Below are 25,438 nucleotides of genomic sequence, written 5' to 3'. Positions count from 1 at the left end.
ATCACAATATATTAAAAAATTGAAAGAAAAAAAACCTATTTTTGCAATATTTTTTCAAAATTTGAAAAATCTTCAAAAAATTTAATGATTCACACTTTCTTGCAAATCTAGCACTCTGGGAATGAGGTTTGGAGTTTTAGAGTCATTTGGGGGTGAGAAAAAACATTATTTCAGGGAAAAGAAGCTTGCTTTTCCCCTTTTTTTTCAAGTTTTGGTATTATCCTTTTCATCGATCACTACCAATACGCCCTGATACACCCCCTATACAATCTGATATGCATGAAAAATACGAGACTCCCGATTTCCATGCATATCCCATAAATGTTTTTCAAAGATACGATACGATACACCACGTATCGGGAGTATCGTATCGAAAATTTAAACTTTGTAACTAGGAGCATCCAGAATAATGCGATACAAATTTTCCTACATGTAATATTTACATTGCTTAATTTGTCAACAAGATCATCTGGTTAAACCAACGAACAAACAAGTAGGACTAAAACAAAATATATATATCAATGCAAAATCAGTAATGATAAGAATAGAAATAAGGGGATATTAAAGATTTGATGCCAAGAGATATATCAGTGTGATGTTTGTTTATTACCTTGATTTGATAATCAACAACAAGGGAGATACTTGAGGAAGAAGTCACCTATAGAATTAAGCATGATGGGCAAAAATGAAGGCGTGTATCCAAAATCCTACATTAGAAGATAGTATTGTTCAGGTCAAAACAAAAAAAAAAAAATTCATAATGATTATTGATGATGCACGGTCTGGCAACTCCTTGCTAGAGGGCAACTCGGATGCCGAGCTGGAGAGTTCGCCAGGTCGACCTGCGAAAAGACAGTATCTGAGTGTCTAAGTTGCTTTACTTGGGTGGGCACTCCAATGCTTAAGTCAGCAAACAGGAAATTTTTGAGAGAGCTAAAGAGTGAAAGATCTAGAGAGCTGCGAGAGCTAAGTCGCCACGTACCTTCTCGGAGGGAGGGGACGCCTTTATATAGGCATAAGAAACTAGGAGCTTCTAGTAACACGTCCGACATTCCCGAGAAGCTGTGTTCGCCATGTTCAAAGGAGATCTCTCAGCTGGATACGTGATCCACACAGAGGGATAAGGTCCATCCGATCAACTCCAATGCAGTCGATACGGAAAGATGGGTCTAACAGTCGAACATCATGATCTCGGAGAAGTCGGAGACAGTAACCCTCTTAAGGAAGAGGTCACCCGATAGGTCACTAGCTAAACTCAGGTTAGGTCGGCAAAAGCGGGTTGCCTCTCATGCCGACCTAACGTCTTGACAAGACTAGGGTAGTCCGGTGGAAGCAGGTTGCATCATACACTAACCTGAAATCCCATTTATTTGCTTGTAGTTCGGTCTACCGGGGTGGCCCCGAGGTCACTGATGCAGTTTGTTAAGTGTCTGAGATGATCTGCTTATGTGATGCCTAGGTGTCACCCAACTATTCTATGATGCCATGTGTCATGATGTCATTGGAGGACTAAATTACCCCTCATCAATTATAAAGCCAACAATGTGCAATAGAGTGTTGGACAGTTAAGAAACATGTCAAAATATTAGTGTAGCAAAAATGTGAATATTGAGATAGGTGAGTGGAGCAACTAGAAATGATAGGATAAAGAATAAATATATACTATTATAAAAAGTACGAATAGCCTCTAAAATTGTTGAACTTTTCTTGACTAAAATACCCCCTTTTTTGAAATAAGGTCCCTTTATTTTGAGGGTAAAAAATGTAAATTTAATACTATTATTCAATGCATTCAATTCCCTCATTAAATCCCATATTTAAGGTATTAACTCCCATTCACCCTCATTGAACCATATATTTAAAGTATTTTTATTTATTATCATCACTAAATTCCACTAATTAAAAGTCATACATTATAAATTAATAATTCCAATAAAATAAAAACTTATACTTTTAAAATATACATGGAAAAATAATGTTATCATCTAGGTGGTGGTAAGAAATTAAACCATGTTGGGTTAAATGGGTCAACTCATGTTGCCACAATTAAATAATAAAAAGTCAAAAAATAGATAAAAATTCAAAAATAATTTAGAAATTAAAGAATAATTTAGGAACGTTTTTAATATCATATATTCAACATATTAAACAATAATAATTATGATAAATAATAAATATTTTTATGAATTATGGAAACGGAAATGGAATATAAAATTTAAAACCAATTAGAAATAAAACCATTTTCCTATTCTCTTCTCTCTCATTAAATCTCATATCTAAGTTATATTCTCTCATTAAATCCTATATTTGAGATTCATTTTCTCATCATTAAATTCTACGAATTAAATCAACAACACTAATTTTAATAGTATAAAAATAAATATTTTGAAAAATAATTTGAAAACAAAACCATTTTCTTCCCTCTCAGTGGTGGGTAAGCAATTCAACCATTTGGAGTTAAATGATTTAATCAACACTATCATAATGTAATAATAATAAATTAAAATAAATAAAATATAAAATATAGAAAAAATGAAAATATTTGGGCATATCTCTAATATTGTATATTCATTATACTAAACAAAACAAGTGTAAAATATAAGAAGTGTTTTTATTAATGATGAAAATGGAATGTCAAATCTAAAATCAACATAGAAATGAAATGATGTCATAGTCAAATAATAAAATTTTAAAAATAGAAAATAAAAAGAATCACAAAAATAAAAAAAAAACTATAGAAAATCTAAAAGCCAAACTATTTTCCTTTTTGGGTCGTGGGTTGGGTCAAATGGAATAACTGATGATGGCATAGTTAAATAATAAATCTTTAAAAAGTAAAAAAGTACAAATAATCAAAATAATATAAAAATTATAAAAAAAATTGTACACATCTCTAAAATATTAATTATACCAAACAAAGGTTGTGTAATAAGTAAAAATTATTTATATAATGTAGATGACATATATAATTAGAATTGATCTAAAAGCAAAGCTATTTTCTTACCTAGATGGTGGGTCAATTATCCATATTTTCAAATAAACTCATGGTGTCATAATTGAATAATAAATAATTAAAAAATAGATAAAACACAAAAAATTGTAAAGTATAGAATTTTGTGTAAAAAGTTTGGAAATATTTCTAATGTTATGTATTCATTATATTAAATAAAAATAATTGTTAAAATAAAATTTAATTTTATTTATGATGAAAATAGAATACAAAATTTAATAATAATAATAATGATAATAATAATAATAGTAATAATAATAATAATAATAATAATAATAATAATAATAATAATAATAATAATAATAATAATTCTTATTGTGATTTAAAATTTCCACATAAAGTCAGAATGTTTTGTGTTTATTTATGTTTATTTCATACATACATACATACATACATGTAGTATATTAATTTATACTTTTAAAAGTACCAATGAGGGTGTAGAACTTTACTAAACTACCCCTATTTTTTAATTTAGTCCCTCTTTAATTCTAAGAGCTAATAATGTAGTATCGCTTATAATTTTCACCTTATTTAATTCCCTCTCATTATGTCTTATATTTAAGGTATTAACTCACATTCTCTCCATTAAATCTTGTACTTGAGGTATTTTTCATTTAATAATTCTAATAATTAGATCTTTATCAAATACAAAAATAATTTTAACAATATAAAACCCATGTTTTTAAAGGGTAAAATGCTAAAATGTCCTCTGAAGTTTCTAACCATTGCTGAAAACCTCCCCTGAAGTTGGTAATTGCAATCACCTCTCTTGAACTTTAACATAATTGCAAGTATAACCTTTCTTGAACTTTCTCTTATAATCCTCTAACAAGAGGCATAAAAATGTTCAAAATAACCATGTAATTACTTTGACTAAAATGTTTATTTCCCAAGTTTTCCCTTCATATCAATCAATACCCCAAACTAAGGGTGGATTAAAGCCGAATATCTGGTTATTCGAGCTCAACTCACTCATAAACTATCAAGCTTGAGCTTGAGCTAGATTCGAATTAGAGACTTGAGCTCGAGCTTAGCTCGAATCAAAAGCTCAGAAGTTCAAGCTCGGCTCCCTTTGATTGCAAGTCTCCCTCAGTTGTTGAAGTGCCAAGCTGAGGTCTCCCTAACAGTCGAGGTCTCCCTCAGCTGCTGAAGTGTCGAGTTGAGGCTTCCCTAGCAGTCGAGGTGTCGAGCTGAGATCTCCCTTAGTTGTCGAGGTGCTGAGCTGAGGTCTCCCTCAATTGTTAAGGTGTTGAGCCGAGGTCTCCCTCAGTGGCCGAGGTGCCGAGGTGCCGAGCCGAGGTCTCCCTTAGTAGTTGAGGTGACACCCTATGTACACATAATCAATTAGGCTCGTGAGCCTCACGATCCAAGCTTTATTAAGCTCAAGCTCAGCTCGATTAGCAAACGAGCCTATATATTAAGCTCGAGCTCGGCTTGTGGCCTCCCCTACCACAAACCCTTCCAATCTTTTCTAAAACTGATTTATTTTATAAAATTTCCTTTCATATGAACCCCTCAAAGGTAAAGTTGCAATTTTAAACTTTTTTTTGTTGTTTAAAGTTTGTATTGTTTGTTATGCAAAAACTAGCCTCAATAATAACTATATGGGTATTTTGGACATTTGTGTGCCTCTTATTAGAGGATTCTAAGAGGGGTGGGGTCTACTTGCAACTATATTAGAAAATTCAAGGGAGGCAATCACTAAACTTCAGTGGAGATTTCGGCAATGGTTAGAAACTTCAAGGGAAGTTTTAGTAATTTACCTTTTATTAAAATTAACAAAAAAAAAAAAAAACGAAACCATTCTTCCATTCGAGTGGTGAGTAAGCCAATTCAACCATTTGGGCCAATTGGATGAATCCATGATGTCATAGTTAAATAAAATATGTAGAAAAAATGGGCCATTTCTCTAATATTTTATATTAATCATATTAAAGAAAAAAAATGACATAAACAAAAATTGTTTTCATTGATAATGCAAATGAAATACAAATTTTAAAACCAACAAAAAGAAATGAAATTGATTTCCTATTTGGTCTAGGTCAATAGTTCAACTTTTAGGTCAAATGTGTCAATATTTGATGTCATAATTAAATAATAAAAATTCAAAACATGATAAAAATGGAAAAAATGAAAAAAATACATAAATTTTGCAAAAAAAAAATGTTTTGGGTGCATCTCTAATATTGTATATTCATCATATTAAACAAAAACAAGTGTCATAAATAAGAATTATTTTTATACAAATGGAAATATAAAAATGTAAAAAATGTAATTTGAATTTATCCCTTTTTAATTGCGAGGGTAAAAAATATAATTTAAACTATTATTTTTCACCTCATTCAAATTCCTCTCATTAAGTCATATATTTGAGGTACTAATGTCCATTTGCTCTCATTAAATGATATAAGATATTTTCTCACCGATAAATTATGTTATTAGATCTATATCCAATACTTTTAACAATATAAATTACATTTTTTTTTAATTGAACCAAAAAATGAAATTGTCCTGTTGTCTAGGTGGTGGGTAAGGTCAACCATCTAGGTTAAATGGGTCAATCCATGATGTCATAATTAAATAATAAAAATTAAAAAAGATAATAATACAAAATATTTGTAAAAAACATTTGGGACACCTATAATATAGAATTATTTTATACACATATAAATATATACAAAATTTAAAATAATTTGGATGCAGATTACTATTTTCATCATCTAAACTTGCTACGTGCAAAGCACGTGCAAATTTACTAGTGTGTTGAAAGGAGTTTAATAGGTGATAAAATGAGGAAAAATAGACTAAGATGGTTTGGTCATATACCAAGAAGACCATCTACAACACAAATAAGAAAAAGTGATTTCTTACAAGTTCAAAGGGCCCAGAAGAACTAAGGACAGACCAAAAAGGGCATGGTTTGAGATAGTGAAAAATGATTTAAGGGACCATCATTCAACAATGACTTGACATTCAACAGAGTGGAATGGCACAAGGCTTAATTGAGTTGCTCGTTTGGTTGAACCACTTCACTAAGTGTTCACTTCTAGAAGAGTTTTAGTGTCATACATTGCTTAAAACTGAGAGACCTGTTCATGGGCCAGGCTTCGGGCTGGCTTCAGGCCAGGCCCACTCAAAGTTTGGCAAAATCTAAGCTCGAGCCCAGCCCATGAACACATCTTAATTGACATACAAACAACAAAAGACGTTTTTAGAATAAAACAAAATATTACTGCCATTGAACTGGGTGGTTTGCATCCTTTCATAGATTTTTTTTCTTATCAGACTGATTCAATGATTAAACCATACCAAAGGCCAGTTCCAGTCAAACCTGGTCCAACCATCCAGTCCAGTCAGATTTTTGAAACACAGTCTGAACTTCCTCAACACATTCAAACTTACTATACAAATTTGCAAGGCTGGCAACCACGGAATTACCAGTGTAGCCACTTTTGATTGCTAGGTCTCGTATCACTTCCCTTCAAAAACAACACACATGTAGAAGTGTGAGGCCCGAGAAAGAACAAATGAACCTTAAACCAGAAACCAATATTTTTGTCATCTTCACCTCCTTAAAAGGCAGATAAATGAACCTTAATATTGACCAAGTGAAGTAGATAATTAATTACTCTGCGCAAAGAACTGAGTTCATCCTTACATGAATCTTTAACTCCATTAATGTCTTATACAGATCTCATTGGATCAGCTGATAAAACATTTTTTTTACCTAAATTATACTTATTACTTTTATCAATTTCTCTATCTTGAAGCTTATGATTTAGACCTCCATAGCCACCACATCCAAAGCTCGAGATTTAATATCATTTATTGCATATAACCCCAAGCTCTGTATCACCTATTCTACAGATGTATGACTATGGATTAATGGCAATATAGTAATATATTAAAATAAGAAGAATTAAGAACATAAATATAAGATTATGCAGTTCAGTAAGATGTGTACGTCCATAGGTGAATGCAATAAAAATGTGTAAGTCCAAAAAAAACTACTGATAAACTAAAAGGTTGCAAGAATCATCTAAACACAAAATGTCAAATGATATTGCATTCCACTTGTCAATCAAGCAGCCAAACAGTCTACTCTTTAAATCCTAAGAAAGCAGCAAATAGCAAACCATGTTAATCAATACAATATGAAGAAAGATTAAGCTACACAAAACAATCCTGGTCCATTGTGATGGTAGACTTCTAGAACTATACATAAACTAAACAAATTCAACTTTGAGGTGGGATACTCTGAAGGGTGTTATGGTAGTTGCTGAAGCTGCCATGCTTGTGTCCCTGAAGCCCAGGTAAGGAGCATGCGCCAGGTGTTACAATGTATTACACTAGCACTGAGAATTCTATTCTAAGGGTTGGAGAGTTCTACTTCCAATATCCATGGAAAATGAAGAAAAAGAAGGCAATTATCAGCAGATGAAGCCATACACCAGAAGTTATGCGACCTTCCGACACTCAGTGTACAGCTTTACAAGTTTAGCATCAAGAGAATCATCACATAGGTCATAACCAGTTTTGATTGCTCGACCATGTATCTGCTTTCCTTCCTCCAAACCCATGATACTTGTACATGCATCAAGGGCACAAGAAAGAACAAATGAATTTTGTTCAACGTCTCCAGCCACCATGTCAAGGTAAAGCTCCAATGCTTCCTGATTCAACCCATTTCGGACGTAACCTGAAATCATTCTCCCCCATAATTTAACATTCTTTACTAGCAATTCATCAAAGAGGCGCCGTGCAAGCACCATCTTATTGCATTTCTCGTACAACAGAATAAGCTCATTTACAGTCAGCAGCCCTGGCTTGTACTCAAATTTAATCATGTGAGCATGGATTTCCTGCCCTTGTCTAAGAGTAGCTTCCATGGTGCAAGACCGTATCATACAGGTAAAACCCAACTCTTTTGCAACCTTTAAATCTAACCCAGATTGCAAGATCCTTCGAATAAATCTCATGGCGTTGTCAGCTTGATTGTTTGTGTTATAACCTTCTATCATTGCAGTGCAAGCAGCAACTGTTGGTTCATCTATCTTATCAAATACTTGGCGTGCTTCATCAATGCTGCCGCACTTGGCATACATATCAATCAGTGCTGTGACAATAAAATCATCACTTTCACACCTATCCATCTTGATATCCTTGTGAATTTCAGTACCCATTGCTAAATAACCCAACTTTGCGCAAGAATTCAAAGCTATAGTATAAGTAAACACGGTAGGCTTGACATTACCATCTGACGTCATCATATTGTAGAGTCTAAGTGCTTCCTCATGAAAACCCGATTGACTATACATGGAAATGATGCTAGTCCAAGAGACAGCATTTTTAACAGGCATTTTCTCGAATAACTTCCGAGCAGTTCTGTAACACCTACATTTGGCATATAAATTAATGAGATTATTCACCACGAAAACATCATTCTCCAGTTCGGTTCCAACGATTTTGCTGTGAATTGTTTTTCCGAATTCGAGATTCTCTGCATCAGCACAGCTTTTGAGAAGGATGCAAAACAAGCTGGGCTCCGGCTCAATGCCTTGGGCTTCCATGAGCTCCAAGACATTGAGGGCCTCTTGTATTCTTTGTTCGAAAGACCATTCATTTGTTGCCACGGGTGGGGTATACTCCGACCGCCGGTCGGTTCTCCGGTGGAGGGGAGCCGAGGCTGTTCGAGCCACCGATAGGCGTTGCCGGTGGCAGCATTTTGAGAGTGGAAGTGAAAATGCTCTTCGATTGTGCAGCGCGTGAGGAGTTGGAGCCAACACGGCCGCCATTGGACGGGCTGCCACCGAAATACGATCATGATAAGATATATCTTTGGACTTTGCTAAAAGTTGTGGTCAACGGTCATAGACCAGTCCAAACTCTTGGACGGCTGAGATTAGACACCCTTCGCCTATATATGTATGATAAAACTAAAATTTAATTTTTCACAATATAGCCTTAATAAAAATGACAATAAAATTCTAAATTATTTAAATGTTAATAAATCAACTTTTTTTAACTAAAATTATCTTATGCATTATATATTAAATTTGCACTTTGGACATAAAATATAATAAAAATTATAAGAAAACTAGAAAAGCTTTATATATTATTATCAAAATAATCGGCTCAAAACAAACAAGAACTAGAATCGATCCAATTATTAATGAGTACAAAACCCAAAAACCAAAACTGGCATAATCAGTTTGGTTCTATTGGGTAGACCCAATCCATTGACAGCCCTAATTTGAATCGCTTTATATATATATATATATATATATACTTGAAATTTATAATTCAGCTATTAGTAAAATTGATTTAATTTGTTGTATTTTTATTAGATTCAATGGTTTAAGGTTCATAAAATTTATTTTTAATATATTTTCTTCGTAGTAAACAATATTAAAATCATTTTAGTTCATTTGTTAAATAATACATAAAATGTTGATCATTTTGTTAATATATTAATACTATTCAATATTCTATTACAGCCCAAATTCCACTATAATCCATATAAACCAGATACGCAATAATTTGATGGATCCGAATATATAAACAAATCAGTTTTGATGGACTATATTTCATATTTGCAGCTCTAATAAATTGAGCTGATGCCCACTTTGTTGTGTATCTAGTGGGGTGGGTTTGGACCAAGCCCAGCTATGAGAGTATGAGCTGGGCCTTGTTTTGGTTTCAGAAAGGCAAAAAGCTCCATCTCAAACTCAAAGTTAAAGCCTTGGCCCAATGAGCCCAGAGCAAAAAGTCTGTAGCCCTAGGGACTAGGGACATTTCAAACTTGTATGTTATAATTAATCATTTGTTATCTGCTGTAACTGGACCACTCTGTTGTATTTTCTGGAACCCCATATCATGTGTTGTGTTTTATGAAAACATTGAATCATAGATTATGATGGTGTATGGTCCCGTGCTGTTTATTTGAAAAAAATGCCATCAGCTCATTGCTACATAGGGGTTTATTTTAAATTGCTATTTACTAAAACTTGTAATTATATTATATAAATTTTTGTCTCAATTTGTGTGAGAGTTAATGTTTTCCCAATATTAATGTATTTATTTACTGTTGAGCTTATGTGGTGTCTAATGGCATTTAATAATGTTTAATTGTCAAACAAACAAAAAAAAAGTTTATCAATCATTTTTTTCGTTTTTTCAAGATAAATTCTATACAAAACGATTTTTAAATAAATGACCACAGTACCAAACAGCCATGGTGTGATCAATTATGTGTTGATAAATGCATGTCAAAATCCATGATATTTTGCATTTCAAAACCACCACTTAAAGAAAAGACATTTTCACCATGGCGCCTTTATAAGAACCAATTAAAACAAGTAAAAACTATATAGCACTCCACCTCAGAATTCCAAATTCAACTGAGACCTACAACAATTCAAAATTTAAAATATCCCCACTTATAATACCAATACCTGCCCGTGTATTGGCATCAATTTCGAACTGGCACCTACCCCAACTGTACGGTAGAACTAGGATTTGTTGGAGTGGACTAAACAATAAAAACCCCTTAAAACAAGATTCTACCATGGTACCAAACACTCAAGTGGGTATCTGTGCATATGGATATGATATGCCGGATCATATCTATAATTTGATCTTAACTCATTTTATCACCTTTTTCTTTTTTTTTATGGGTTTTCTTCTTCTTCTTCTTCTTTTTTTTTTTTTTTTGCTTCATGGGGCTATACAATGCAGGTAGCCCATCCCCTCCCTTAACCCCCCCCCCCAACTTTGATGGCAGCAGAACTTGATCGCAGGTCTTTACTTGGACGAATCAGAGAACCTACCAACTGAGCCACCATCTGTTGGTGGGCTTTCTTTGTTAATTTGGGCCTTATTTATTTATTTGAGTTTGAATCTGCTACCCACAAAACGCTACAGCCGCACACGGCACATCTCATGTACAACCCCATCAAAGGCAACAAACAAGATGAGATGTGCGGCTCCTGGCTGTAGCGTCTGAGAAATGGGTTACTTAGTTCCCAAGTTTGCCGTTCTCTTCACCTTTAAGTAAGAAAGCTATTTATATATCAGCATTCTCAGATGCTCTCATCTTGTCCTGTGAAGGTTGACGCGGTGCCAGTTTTGGTGCAAAGATGGTTATCACCAAATTTCGATGTGGTGAGTTGGTTGTTTAGTTTCGTTCATTCGCTTTAACTAATGAAGAAAACAACTAAACCAAGTAAATCTTTAAACCCATCTTGGTTCCTTGCTTGTTTATTCATGAACCCTGTCGTTGATAATTTGGATTTGAAACTATAGAATATCAAGGAATCATTCATAAAAAGCATTAATGACTGATTGTTTGTGACTTTGTTTCTTTGTGTTCTACTTGAAGAAGCTGAACTGAATAACTTATTGATTTCAGTCTTTAATAATAGGGCAAGGAGCTCACAAGCTATTTGATCACTTAATGACTTGTTCACAAAAGGAAAAGCAATTAATCATTCAGTTAGCTCACTTCAGCTGTTACTGAACTAAATGGCTTGTTGCTTTATCTTTTAGTGGGCTGGTCTCTTATTGCTAATGGTAGCCAATTACATGTTCAATATGCATTGTTTTCAGGGTGGACGATGTGTGAAATACTGAGAATTTGGAAGAATGATTATGTTCAAAGTTCTTAAATATTTTTGTTTTCAGAGAATATTGATGTTCAAAATTGGGTGATAACACAATTTTTGTGTATCACCAGTATGTAGGGGTGTCAATTGGGCCAAGTCCAATCCAATCTGATGAATATTCTGGACCATTTTGGGCCAGTCCAATTCAATGTCTAGGACGTCCATTCTGTTCAAATTGGTTTTAATTTAGATTGATTCCAGCTCAAACCTGGTCCATTGACGCATATATTCTTAGTTTCTGGTCTGGATATTGGTTTAATCTGACCCAATTCAATATAAATCCATTATGGATGGACCAGGTCTAATCCAATCCAATCATTTTGGACCATTAAGTCTAGACTAAAGAGTAATCCATCCAAATTGATTTTGATTTGAATGGGTTTCAATCCGAAACTGGTCCATTAACATCCCTACCAATATGGATACTTTGAACCTTGCTAGAGTCACGGTTAGAACAAGAAGATACAAAAGAGATCAAAGGAAAAAAAGAAAAGCTCATGAATCCAACAATCTCTCTCTCAATGCATAAACTACAAACCCCAATTTTTTGAACTTTGTTTTCAGATTGCAATTGTTATGCATATCAAAAAGCATAACATCTCTAAAATATTCATGCTTTCTTGAATCTTGATTAATTGATACTTCAGCAATGCTGCCAAGCTCAAACTGGACTAAATAGTTTTTTTTTTTTTTTTTCTTAGAGAAAAGTTATAATATTTCATTAATAAGAAAAACAAATCAAATAGAAGTCCTGCACGATAAGGCCCTGAGCAGAGTTTAGAAATTTCATTTCAATCAAGTAGATACAAATAAGGTTCAAAGTATCCATATGATATACCCCTTATATATTTTGGTCCTCAATACATCTGTTTACAGTGTTTTTGGAAACACATTTTTTAAATAATATATAAAAATATGTGTAGAACTGAAACTTGAAAAAAAACTAAAAAAAATAGGAGTATCGTTTTTAAGTATTGATACATCTCTGCCGATACACATACGTGTATAGATATTTTGAACCTTGGATACAAGAAGATTACTGATACCTAAAACATAGCTGTTTGGTATTTTCTTGAACAGTCTATGTGATGCCACCCAAGATTATATTTTGCTACAAAAACCCTTCATTAGCGAATCTATTATGTTGTATTTGCCTTAAAAAATTCTCCTGTTTCTATCTATCTAGTATTGACCATAACATAGCTGGTGGAATAACTCCCCAAATAGCTTTCCCTTTCTTAGACAGACCAGCTAGATTCCAGCACCATAGTTGGACCACCAGAACCGGCAATGGCAGCCAAAATGGGTTTTCAGTTGTCCAGTTCTTAGAAATGTTGATACAGTCAAACTTACCCCATTTACATGTATTAGTATGTATCATACTCTGTAGTACTTATTGTTTTAAAGTTTATTTTGATTTGAAGTAGATTTCAAAACTAATCTAGAACCATGTTCAATTTTTCTGAATGAATTGAATGGTTGAACCAAAGGATGAAACCATTCAACCTGTGATCCAGTAACCAAAACAGTTCTCTATCAGATCGGAGTCGACAACATTCAACATTGATTTTTAGTGTTTCCTATAAGAGGTACACGAATATTGATGTAGGCGCATATGGTGCGGCCCCGGATTGTGCCATGTGGCATCAGCTGGATGTGATTCTGGCCATTCATCTCTAACTGCCTCCGACCACTCCATGGCAAGGTCAGCTATAAAAGGGGGGGTGCCCAGTTCAAGGTAAATCCGTCTTGTTCAGTCTTACTCTCTTGCATTCTTATTCGAGAGAGACCTCGTCTGAGCTCTTAAGGACTAAGCTTTGAGCCCTTGTCTCAAGTCTAGTCTAACCCCTCTTTAAGCACCTGGCTAATTTGACCGTCAGAGTCTCCGCCCCTGGGATCACACCTGGGGCGTCTGACGTGTTCTCTTCGCCTACTCATAGGTTGGACCCATCAGCATCGGATGTCAGTGAATTTACTTAGTGAATTTACTTTATTGCCCTCAGTCCCATCTTTGACAGCAACAAATATGTTTATCTTCTTGAGCTTCTTCAATGTTTCTTGCGCAAGGAATTCATCTCTACGCAAAAAAGGCATAGAGGGAGTAGTTGGTGCTTTAAGAGTTTCTTTAATGCTTTCTAATGAACCTGGTCTCAGGATTCGGTGACTTGATTGATTAAAATACAGAAGAATCTTTCTCAACCGATGATATGAAATCTGCTTTCCTCCCCAAGATGTGGATGCCAAACATCACCATCAAGAACTTATCTACGTCGACTTGTTCTTTACCACCTCCGTCCCAAAAAGACCTCTCCAAAAGGATACGAAAATAGACCAAGTAAAAGTCCTTTCGGCATTATCTCATTTATTTTACTGTCATTTTCAGGTATTCCATGTTTTGATGTGGACATGAATAAGCAACTAAGCAAGTAAATTTCTTTGAATTCTTGCTTGACGCGGAAAGATTAGAAAAATTTGATTCCCTGCACTTTCTCACACGGTTTCTGTTAATCTATACTTGCTCCTCAAACAAAGTTACTCCTGTTACAAGTGAAGGATTTAATACTACCCCACACTTGAAATGAAGTCAACTGTATTTAATTCAAATCGAACTTATGGGTATGTAGTCCAAGCTTATAATTACCAAGAAAATCACTATTTGAACATTGTTTTCGTTTCAGAAGTTCTATACTGGTGTAGAATGCAAAGTAGTTTCTTTGAGTTCTTACTGTACACGGAAAGAAATGGTTTCCAATTTCCATTATCCTACCACAGACAGAATACTACATACTTTTCTAAAGCCCAAAATGAAGTCAAATTTATCAAAGTCAGCTCTGTTCATGGTTGAAGATCATACTCAGAAAATGCCCTTTTTAGGAACATAAAACTGCAGTTCTTGAATAAGTTGACAGGAGGAAGTAGTTTCAGAACTGAGGCTCATCATTTGATGATCCTCAGATATCCCATGGCCAAGGTTGACAAGGATAAAATTATAAACGGTTAAAGTAGACAGAAAGTTCAGGACACAGGCATGAGAAGCACTTCCATGATATCATCATACCAAGTGTTGATAAAAAGAATCTAAGTCATTTCTTTGTTAGAGGGAACTAAAGCCCAAAAGACTCTACAATTTTGAAATTCACAACAGGATCTACAAAAGAATTAAAAAAAAAAATTAATGGTACAAAAAGAATTCTTGTATAATCTTGTCTACAAACAAAAGAATAGATCATTAGGGAGTTGTCCCTCCTCATCTAAGATTAGTTCTTATGGTTGGTGTTGTTTCTCTCCACAAAGAAGTTGGTGTTGATACCCTTGGGCTCAGTCCTTTTAAGCTTCTAGGAGAGGAGTAAGCTCTAGAACACCCATCACTTCTTGGAGACAAGTTTGCTTGCTCCAGAGCTCGGAATTGGAGCTCAGATGGGTAATCCCTCAAGCAGCCAATACGGGGTCCAGCCCCCGTTGTCCATTTGCAAGACAACTGCTTCCCCAGTTGATATGACTTTGTTCCCTTCTTTGAATTTATCCTCTGGAGGATTGATTCTTTTGGAATAATTTCATCTTCATTTTTTTCTTGATCTTCCTCAAACAAATTCCTCTTGGGAACCATATAATCTTGCTCTGGCATAATCAAATCTTCTGCGGTTTCACAGCCATTAGATGAAGTTTCCCCTGAGAGACTGTTGCAACTTGGTCCATCCAATAGACATTGGTTCACTGACGTCTCAAACAGATCATTTCTTTTTGGTATTTTAAGGTTACTCAATTTGCTTTTCAGGTTATGAGTCTTCATCGACTCCTCTGGTTCTGGTTCAGAATCGCTAACTAATTTAGCAGAATCAGTTGGTTCTTGAATCAAGTCATCGGAATTGATGTCTTCTGCCTCAAAATCCGTCACTTCCTGAGTCAAGTCTTGTTCGGAGGAGTTCTCTCTAAGACCAATGCTGCTCCTCTGCTTTCTTAATGAGTCTTCTTCCTCGTCAGTTGGACTTCTCTGGAAAAAAAGAATTAAAAGAAAACATAGAATTCCATCAGACTGTGCCCAATTGACTATGTTTTCCTTCTGAGTAGATTATGAAATTACTAAAAGTGAAGGCAAAACTTTTATACCTTAACATCAGTGAGATCCACATTATGTTCCTTGAGGTAGGTCATAAATTCCTGAAAGTTTTCTTCCGTTGGACGATAATGTCCACTATGTGGCCAGACTGCCTGTTTAGAAGTCGAGAGAAAATCCTGGTTAAACAACCTTATCTGTGCATAAGATAAAAGCCACAATAAAGCATTGGATCTTGAAGATAAGAAGAAAATTGAATCAGAAATTGCTTTATACCTTCAATACACCATTTTGCACAACTAGTCTCCCGGCTGCAGAAGTGGCGCCTCCAGCCAAGAAACTGGAGTGTTGGAACGTTCCTTTCTTCTTCTGCCCAACATACAAGTTCTTGGATGTGCTCAGGACAAAAATCCATTTACCATCCTTGGGTCCTTCAGATGTGTCGAGAACTTTTCCAGTCTGCTTGTAGAAGAACTTCCCATTCTCCACTACAACTTCATAAGCCTTTCTTTCAATCTGAAAATCAAGCATATAACTGTAAGAAACTAATTCCCAGCCTTGTGAAACATGCACTCTACAGAAACAAATTGAGGCTTACCGGACCAAGGTACTTGATGCATTGTTGTTGAAGCTTTGATCGAGGGCATTTGTCAACAAGATTGACCTCTTTTCCCTCTCCTATGTCCAGCCTGCATTTTCAAATTCATGCAATTGTTTCATGAATTAGATCTGATTCTGCAACTAAATTCTTGTTATCAAAGGGAAGAAGAAGAAGAATGTTTATAGAAATTTACCAGTAGAAGAAGGGCTGTCTGCTCTCACAATGGAGCCATTTGACATAATAGAAGTGGAGATTATGTCCATAACGATGTCGTGGATCAATCTGTCAAGGACACAACATAAGATTCAGATCAGTACAAGCTTATGGACATCAGCTAAAGGTTTCATTTGTAGGAACCATTCTAAGTCCAGGGCTTACTGCTTCAAGCCAATGCTGTAAAGCAAGTTTTTGAGCCTTATTATCCTTTGATAAGCCTTTCCCAACCTGCAAAAGAAGAGAATTACTTAAGTTTCAGCCTTTGTTAAAGGAAGCATTATCAGATGCACCTCTGAATTCATTCCGAACTTACCTTGGCAGCCCTTGTTCTTGCTCTTGACCATCGGGATATGGCAGTCTCATGCTTCTCAATGTCAAAGAATGACACAGAACTCCGCTTGAGCTCTGCAAAGTCTAGCAACTTCCACCTGCAATACACATTAAGCATAGAAAACAAATTAGGATTTTTCAACAAGTACAGGCTACAGAGAGAGGGAAATAGTTACAGATGAAGTTGAAGACTAACCATCGTTGCTCCACTAGAACTGCACAGTCTGCGAGCTTTCTTCTGGTTCTGAAGCTTTTGTACACTTTCTGCAACCTCAATGCCGCTTCATGCTTCGGGCTGCCTGAATCTAACGAGGGCTGTGGAGAGACCTTCCCAATACAGTTATCCGGCTCAGGAAATACCTTGGCAGTTTCTCTGTTCTTGTTCTTAAAACTGACTGATCTGCCAGCCACATTCTTTTCCATGTCTGTGGAAGGAGTTGTTATTGAGATCGTGGTCTCCATTTCGCTCTTTTTAAAGCTGACAGAACCTTCTAAGACCATCTTCCCAGAGCCAGAGGATTTCATTATTGTAGGTTCTGAATTCCGGCCATTGAAACTGACGGATCGCAGTGTCGTCCGGGCATCCTCGCCGTCTAAACTGATGGGTTTAACGACAACAGCTTGGCGCCCATCATCGTCATCCAGATCATCGTAATCAGCAAAGGGACAGGACAAAGATATACCCATTTCGATTATAAAGCCTGGGAGATCTTACTGAAAACCTTGTCTGCAGAAAAAAACAGATCTTGCCTGTTAGAACAAACCAAAAGCAATCGACTTTTTTTCCCTCTTTTCATTGGTTGCAATAAAAACCAGTAAAGCTCGTCGTTGAAGATGGTCAAAACGAAGAAAACAAGAACGACCTTCAACCCAGAAAACCCATTTCGATTTGTTTCTACAAATAACATAAAAACAAGAACCCAGTTGCAGAATTTGATCAAACGAGATACAGAACCACCATTTCATGAACTACCCAGAAAACCCGTTTGTATGTTTCCATCTTTATTTGCGAAATCCTCATTGAAAGAACGCACGAGTTTTAAAAGAGCATGAACGAAAATGGATTGAACCTGTCAAACTATTAAAAAATGTACATAAAAATCTTACCTTTGGCGGTGAAGACTTGTTACTAGAAGAGATGAAATTGGTTTTGGGTTGATTGAAGAAACAATGAGAGACAAGACGGAGAGAGAAAGTAGAAGAACCCAATTGAAGAATGAAGAGATTGGAAACTGGTAGATATCGGAGGGGGGTTGGTGTCTTGGGTCGTGGATATTACAGAGTGGCTTTTCTTCTTGCTTCCTTTTTCACAACTCACAAGCTTATGCTTTACAATCTAAGAGAACGTTATAGCTCTCCATGCTATCTCATCCGATGAAATTTATAGGGGATGGAGGAGATGGAAAGGGAGGGAGCAAATCAAGAGCTGCTAAATTCCAACCACGTGTTCTTGACCATACAAAAGAGAAAACTCGCCGTTTCTCCTCAACTCGTTTTATGTTTTCATCGTTTTCACTTTTGATGTTTATTTATTATCATCTGAATTCCTTTTTGGTTGCTAATTAATTTGGCTGGTCAAAATGAAAGAAAAAAACACTCAATCCATCTCATCTTGCTTGTCATCTTCCTATTATTTATTTTGTTTTGTTTTATCATTCCTGTGTGTGTGTGGTTGGATAGAGGCAGGGACTGGTGCCTGTGAAATTTCTAGTCCTTTGCTATAGTGTGAGGCTCAATTAGTTAATTGTTCTATTGAGATTCTATGCATCTACAGAAGAGACCATGGGAGAAAGGGTGATGGGGTCATAGGGTCATGGCTCTGTTAAGTTTCTGATTATGTGCAGAGCAGACTAGACCAAGCCTATTAATCAGATTTCCTTTAGTGATCCAATCAATCTGATGCTTTGATGGAAAGACCCATTTTTTAATTAGTTCAAAGGAAAAACCTATGATACGGAAAAGATATGATATGGAAAGAGTTTTGATCAATCAAAAACCACTTATGAATTTTGATAAATCACACTTGATTCGTTATCATGTTTATGATTCGAATGTATTGATCAATTATTTTTCGGATATTATATATTTTCTATATCATAATCGAAGCCTATTTCAAAATATCGATACAAATTGATATTTAAGATGAAATGTATCAATATGTATCAGTCGATACGTTGCAAAATTTTGATCCTTCACTATAAAAAGACACATGAAATAATGGCCCTGATAAGTCAGGCCACATAATCATCATGAATTCTTGATTTGGGTCTAAGCACTGATTTGGTCAGTAAGTTCTCCCTTGGTTAGTATTGTATGTATTTGATGAGCTAAGTAGGGGTCAAGCATGGGGATCGCAATTGCTTATGTCACTCGAGTTTTCGCGTAGTTTTACATGGCTTAACTCTCAAGCATCCAACACTTAGTTTTCAATTTTTGTGGGGGAGGGGATATAAAGCTGGACCAAACAAACTCTTCCTGAGTCAGAGAGGTCTAAATCAACTGCTGTGAACCTCAACAGTTTATTATCAAAATTGTAGTGTTTTCCTAATTTATAAAATATTAGGAGCCAAACAGGCTGTAGTTGAACTAATTGTATGTATGATGTACAGGGTACAGCAAGACTTAAAATAATCCATGAATCTATCTAATCTGCAGAGCGGGGGGGGGGGGTTGAAGCATAAAAATTCTGGATGTGGTAGTAATGGTCTCTTGTGTTGGGATAAGCTTCAAAATTTGTGATTTCAAGGCTCAGAAACACAAAACCCTAATTTTAGGTTTTGTATTTTGGGTATTAGAAGGAATGTTTCAAAAATCAATCCAAAGATTGAACCGCTTTTACCTCTAGTTTGCAGGTCACCTTGTGATAAGCATATATATATATATAATGTTAAAAATTGGGGCTTGAGGGTAAAAATGTTATTTTGGGCAAAAAGAGTGGGGAGAGAAGCTTTTGGGGCACCATGAGATTTGTAGATCACGAAAAACTATCCAAAATCGACACAAAGATCACTCCAATCAAACAGCCAAGTCGATCGAGCTTTAACCGTGTATAGCCCATGGCCCAATGATCAAGTCAAATGGATCGATAATTCAAATACCCAAATCAAGCAGGTTTTGACCAAATCAACGGTTTTTTTTATCAAACCCCAGGTTTTAGGAAAAATCAGACACAAAATCTTGAGTGGGTGATGGCTCAACTATTAGGGTCAGTGGCAGGTTGAAAAACACTGTTTAAAAATGTTTTTACCTCAAAAATCAACTCTTACCAAACATTAAAAACACGTTATGACTCAATTTTAATTTCCACATCCCAAAAAGCTCAAAAGCAAAAGTTTATCCAAACAAAAGTGATGCATTATGGAAGTAGTTTTTCAAGATTGTTGTTTCTACAATTTGAAAACGGTGAAAACCAATATTTTCTTTGTTGTCTCTTTTCATTTTCAAAGGATAGGTAGATAGAAAAACTAGTTCCATTAAGGAGTTATTGACAAATATGTACAAAATACAATTTTGTTTCTTAAAACAAAAGAAAGCCGTCATATTAGTAAAATCATATTATTTTTGCATTTTATGGAAATCTCTTAAGAAAAGAAATTCTGGGTACAAGAAATCGTCCAAAGGAAATCTCTCTCTCTCTCTCTCTCTTTCTCTTTCTCTTTCTCTCTCTCTATTTTTGAAATCAAGGCTGTGTTTGGAAACGATGCAAATAAGTGTGAATGCAAATATGTAGAGTGTAAAACGGTTCATATAAATTGTAAAATTATGTTAGTTTTGCAATGACAAATTTATATTTTTACCAAACAGATTTTTAGCTGTAATGGATGTAAACATGAATTCCAATAAAACATACTAACTTTTTTTTATCAAAAGCTCACTTGAATGCAAATTTACTTCTTTTTTATTGATGTATTTCACATCTTATTATCAATGTAAATATGCATTGGTCAGTCATTTGTCAATGCATAAATATAATATTACCAACTTACCAAATACAGACAAAAGTGAACCAGAGTGCAAATTTACCTTAAACCAGGATTTACACTCCATTTGTATGATTTCCAAACGCAGCCCAAAGTTTAATTTGAAAGAAATACAAATACAAAATATATACAATACAAATACATACAAAATAATACAAAATATAAAGCTTTACACTCTATAAACTAAGCCCAATCAATAATTTCTCCTTAAACTCCATTTGAAAAGAATGTAAATAGTATTTAGTGTAAATACAAATATGCACGGTTTTTACAAATAGGCACTATTTACATTTGTATAAATACATCTAATGCAAATACAAATATATGCACGGTTCATAAACATAGGCTCTCTTTGGATTTACATGGAAGATATCTGTATTTGTATTCTTCCCAAACAGAGTGCAAAATTTATTTCTGCATTTTGTGTGGGGACATTCTCTTATACACTTGCCTCTTTGACAAATGAAATATGGTGGTAGCCGGTAGGCCCCTACCCCAACCGACCCTCCACACACACACGCAGAATTGGATGTAGGGTCTCAATCACCGCCATACAGTGAAGATCAAACAATTAATAGTTCTCTCACCTGCTAAAAAATGGGTCCCATCCCATCAGCCATTAAACCCATTCTGATTGCATGATTGTGATTCAGACTCTCCACCCACTTAACGAGATTCAAAGATTTCATGTCGGGACACGAACAAACATAAAATATGAATCTTTCCGCCCAAAAGAAGGAATCAGTCGGAAAAAAAGCAAAGCACCGAATCATGCAAAAAGGCATTTCCACGTTGATCAAAACCATGCGTCACAAACGGTCCCGAGCCCTTTCCACTTCATCCATACGTAATTACGTACGCGTAAAATTACAAAACACCGCCCCTCAGTCGCCAATAACAAAATTATAAAAGGGTAAATTGCTGAATGAAACCTTCGAGAAATTTGATAATTGTAATCATTTTCCTAAATTTTCTGATATATTTGCAAGTATATCCTTTCTGGTAAAATACTTTAACAAGAAGTATTAAAATGTTTAAAATTAGAGGTGCCAATTAATCAATTTTGGGTTGATGAATTGGATGTTGGATTGCACCAATATCCAATCCATTAATAGAAGATAAGATTATAGATGCAGATGGACCAGGTTTGGGGTGGAACCAATCTAAATTAATTAAGATCAATTTGAATTAGACATTGAGTTGGACTGGTTCAAAATGGTCCTGAGTATTTATCAGATTGGATTGGACCTATTCCTTCTGTAACGGATTCATATTGGACTAGATTGGACCTACAAAATACCTATGCAGTTACTTTTTTTCCAAGAGAACCCATGCAATTACTATTGAGGCTGTGGTTTCTAAAAAAAACAAAATTTATGAGCAACAAAAAAAAAAGAGTTTAAAGCTTGCAGCTTTACCTATGAATGATTGATATAAAGGGTGAATTTGGAAATAAATCAAATTTGGAAAGGGATTGGAATGATTTGGGGTAGCGATTGATATGATGAGGAATTTTGGAAAATAAGCATTTTAGTCAAAAGTTGCTATATGGGTATTTTGGACACTTTTGTGGCTCTTGTTAAAGGATTTAACTAAGGATGTCAATTGACCGAATTTGGTCCAATCTGATCTATTCCAATATGAGTTCATTACAGATAGACCAAGTCCAATCAAATCCAATCTAATGAATACTTTGAACCAGTACAACTCAATGTTTGGATTAATTTTAATTAATTTAGATTAGTTTCAACCCAAATTTAGTCTTTTGACACCTATACTTTTATCTTCAATTTTCTATTAATGGACTGGATATTGGTTTCATTCCAACCCAATCCAACATAAATAAATTACGGGTGGGCCAAATCCAATAAATATTTTGGACTATTAAATCTTCCAATTCAATGTTTTTTTGCTCTATCCAATAATTTGAACGGTTCTAACCCAAAACCAATCCATCGATACCCTTAATTCTAACAAAAGGATAACTATATCAGAAAATTTATAATGAAAGGATCTATTTATAACTATGACAAAAGGATCCATCGACACCCTTAATTCCCCATCCCGACCCCAATCCCCATCAGCCGCATCCCCGACCCCATCGAGTCGAAAAAGTTGGATATCTATCGGGGATAAGATGATTACAATTAACAAGGTTGAAGAGAGATTTTAGCAACTGTAAGAAAATATGTGGGAGGTTTCATCAATTTAAACAACAACTAACAAGCTTGAAGGGAGATTTTAGCAACCGTAAGAAAATATGTGGGAGGTTTCATCAATTTAAACAACAACTAACAAGCTTGAAGGGAGATTTTAGCAACCGTAAGAAAATATGTGGGAGGTTTCATCAATTTAAACACCGCTCGCCACTCGCCAAGTCACCAGATATTATATAACAACAGAACTTTAAAAAGAAGACAAGAGGAGATTGTCGGAAAAGCGAAACTTCAAAATCCAGATAAAAAAGCAGCGATCGTGGCTGTACTTAGAGATGGGGGTCAGAAGGTCAACCCACGAGCGCCTTTTTGTAATTGATTATCTTTATGTAATTAGCTTTCTGTCTCTTTTCGGCAATTTTTTTAATATCGTCGACAATTCATCGTCACGTCCAACTGTCTTTTGGGATCTCCATGCAAAGTATTGGTACTTTTGTAGTCTGTACCGTACAAGAAGCTTCTCATCGTCTTCCACGTGTCCACATGAGCTGCAACCACGTATTTCTTGCTGGAGTTGTTGAAATGTTGATACATCCCCCCAACCATTATATTTATATATACATATGTTAAACAAACTGTGAACTTAACTCATTTGGAAGGTCGTCTGTAGTTTCCTCTGAAGTTGGCCCAGTTGCAACTTGGTCCGGGTTAGTTGGAGTCAAGCCGGCCCATCATAGAGTTGAGTTGGGTCAGGTTGAAGTTCGGATAAGAATTTCCAAAAATATGAATCTAATATATAACTTATTAGGTTAGTTTTTTTCTTTCCGGGATAAGGTTCAAAATTTTGTCATGTATCATATCGGCCTGATCGGCATGCTTGAAATATTAAGTTTTTCAAATTTTAATATAACCAATACTAGGCCTTAGCTAAATAATCTAAGACGGTTCCCTTAAAATTAGAAAAAAAAGAAAGTGTAAGGTTTGAAGCATGGATACACCCATTTTGGCATATTGGGTTTGGTGTATCGATATTTTGAACCATGATTAAGGTTCAGATTTCAGTTATGGAACTCAATTCAAACTCAACATGTTTATATATTTATATCTATAAAATATAAATATTATGGCCATCTGTCTCTATTATTATAAAGGGGATATTGCTTTGGTTTTGGTGTAGGTCATAAAAGTTAAATTTGATTTTATAATGTTAATTTATATTTTTATCCATTTACTTCAACATGTATATAGCATGTGCCCTTTATAATAGTATTATATAAAATCGATATTTTCCGGTTATAAAAGAAAAATCTAAATGCCATATATCATTTATCTATAAGAGATGTATATGACATTATAATCAATCAATGTATCATAAAGGTAATAAGCAATTAGTTGGTAGTCATCAAAATTTATTAGGGTTTTGATTAGTCAATGCTATTTTGGTATCATATCTTTATGACATCAAAGATTTAGCTTATGTGCAAGCGGCTCGTTCTGACAAAAAAATAAAAAATAAATAAATAATCTAAAAAATGGCCAACAACCGTTCTCGAGTCAAACGGTTCGACTACCTGAATCAATGGTTCACTAACCAAATCAATGTTTTTTTGGACAAATGACGGTTTTGCGATCGATTCCTGATTTTTTCCGATTCAACCGCCTGATCTGGTTCGATTTTGAAAATATTGTATGTATGTATAAATCCAAAATAAAATTTGAGCCAATTTAATCATCATCGAGGTGTAGGGTTGTTCACATGTCAGGTTGGGTCGGTTTATTGTTTTTCCAACTGACCCGACCTAGTCGGGTTGCCTGAAAATGAAACCAAAACTGACCTAGTCGGTTTGAGTGCTGGAGTTGAGGGGCTAAGGAAGTAAGGGCGGACCAAGTTAGAAGTTACCAAGAAAAGATAGTCAAATTGTGTTAGAAAAAGAAGACTGAAATTTGGAATTTTTAAGAAGCCTTCTAATTTAAGTAAAAATAACACCTAATTGTAATTACCTATTTGGTGTAAAGGACCTTAGAGAATAACATCATTTCTTTAAACCTTCCAAAAAAATGTAAGAAAATGTTAATGGCATTCCTTGTCTTGCAATGCTTGACATTAATGGCATTTCTAAAGAGAAGATTAGAAAGTAGAAACTATAAATAATTAGAAAGTAGGAACTAAGTTAAATACTAACTATTAAGTACTAACTAGGAACTAAGTCGATTCGGTTTCAATTTTCATGTGTGGAAATTGAAACCAAATTGACTCATCAGTTTATGCTTTTTAGTAACCCAAAATCGACCGACGCTAAAAAAAACTCAACTAATTCGAATTAGATCAGATTGAGTTGATCGATTTAGATCTTCTTATGAACAGCCCTATCGAGTTGCATTAGGGTTGATATGAAATCGACCGAATTTCCAAACCTACTTTTAAATA

The 25,438-nt window shown here is 34.9% G+C and overlaps 2 protein-coding genes and 1 long non-coding RNA gene across 4 annotated transcripts; 1 reads left to right on the top strand and 2 right to left on the bottom strand.

The window, feature by feature from the left end:
* Positions 1–7,467: 7,467 nt before the first annotated feature.
* LOC104611202 (putative pentatricopeptide repeat-containing protein At3g13770, mitochondrial) lies at positions 7,468–8,805 on the bottom strand. Its single transcript, XM_010278173.1, has one exon. The coding sequence runs from the start codon at positions 8,803–8,805 to the stop codon at positions 7,468–7,470; it is 1,338 nt and encodes a 445-aa protein (XP_010276475.1).
* A 2,295-nt stretch (positions 8,806–11,100) lies between these two features.
* Positions 11,101–14,204, top strand: LOC109115734 (uncharacterized). 2 transcript variants are annotated; one of them, XR_016083187.1, is made up of 2 exons: positions 11,101–11,173; positions 13,164–14,204. It is a non-coding gene; the product is annotated as an uncharacterized LOC109115734 (long non-coding RNA). The 2 variants fall into 2 exon arrangements; XR_016083186.1 differs by having other exon boundaries at positions 11,115–11,173; positions 11,618–14,204.
* Positions 14,205–14,741: 537 nt separating this feature from the next.
* LOC104611117 (IQ domain-containing protein IQM2-like) lies at positions 14,742–18,561 on the bottom strand. The gene is made up of 9 exons (XM_010278046.3): positions 17,982–18,561; positions 17,071–17,601; positions 16,858–16,972; positions 16,707–16,772; positions 16,522–16,610; positions 16,326–16,416; positions 16,004–16,243; positions 15,781–15,882; positions 14,742–15,664 (listed from the first exon to the last, which is right to left on the bottom strand). Exons 2-9 carry the CDS (start codon positions 17,559–17,561, stop codon positions 14,921–14,923), a joined length of 1,938 nt encoding a protein of 645 aa, XP_010276348.1. The 5' UTR covers positions 17,562–17,601; positions 17,982–18,561; the 3' UTR covers positions 14,742–14,920.
* Positions 18,562–25,438: the final 6,877 nt, after the last annotated feature.

Source organism: Nelumbo nucifera, chromosome 2, assembly GCF_055504915.1.
Source record: "Nelumbo nucifera cultivar China Antique chromosome 2, China Antique-T2T, whole genome shotgun sequence".
Classification (NCBI taxonomy): Eukaryota; Viridiplantae; Streptophyta; class Magnoliopsida; order Proteales; family Nelumbonaceae; genus Nelumbo; species Nelumbo nucifera.
The sequence above is the reverse complement of the archived record's forward strand: the minus strand, read 5'-3'. Positions and strand labels throughout refer to the sequence as shown.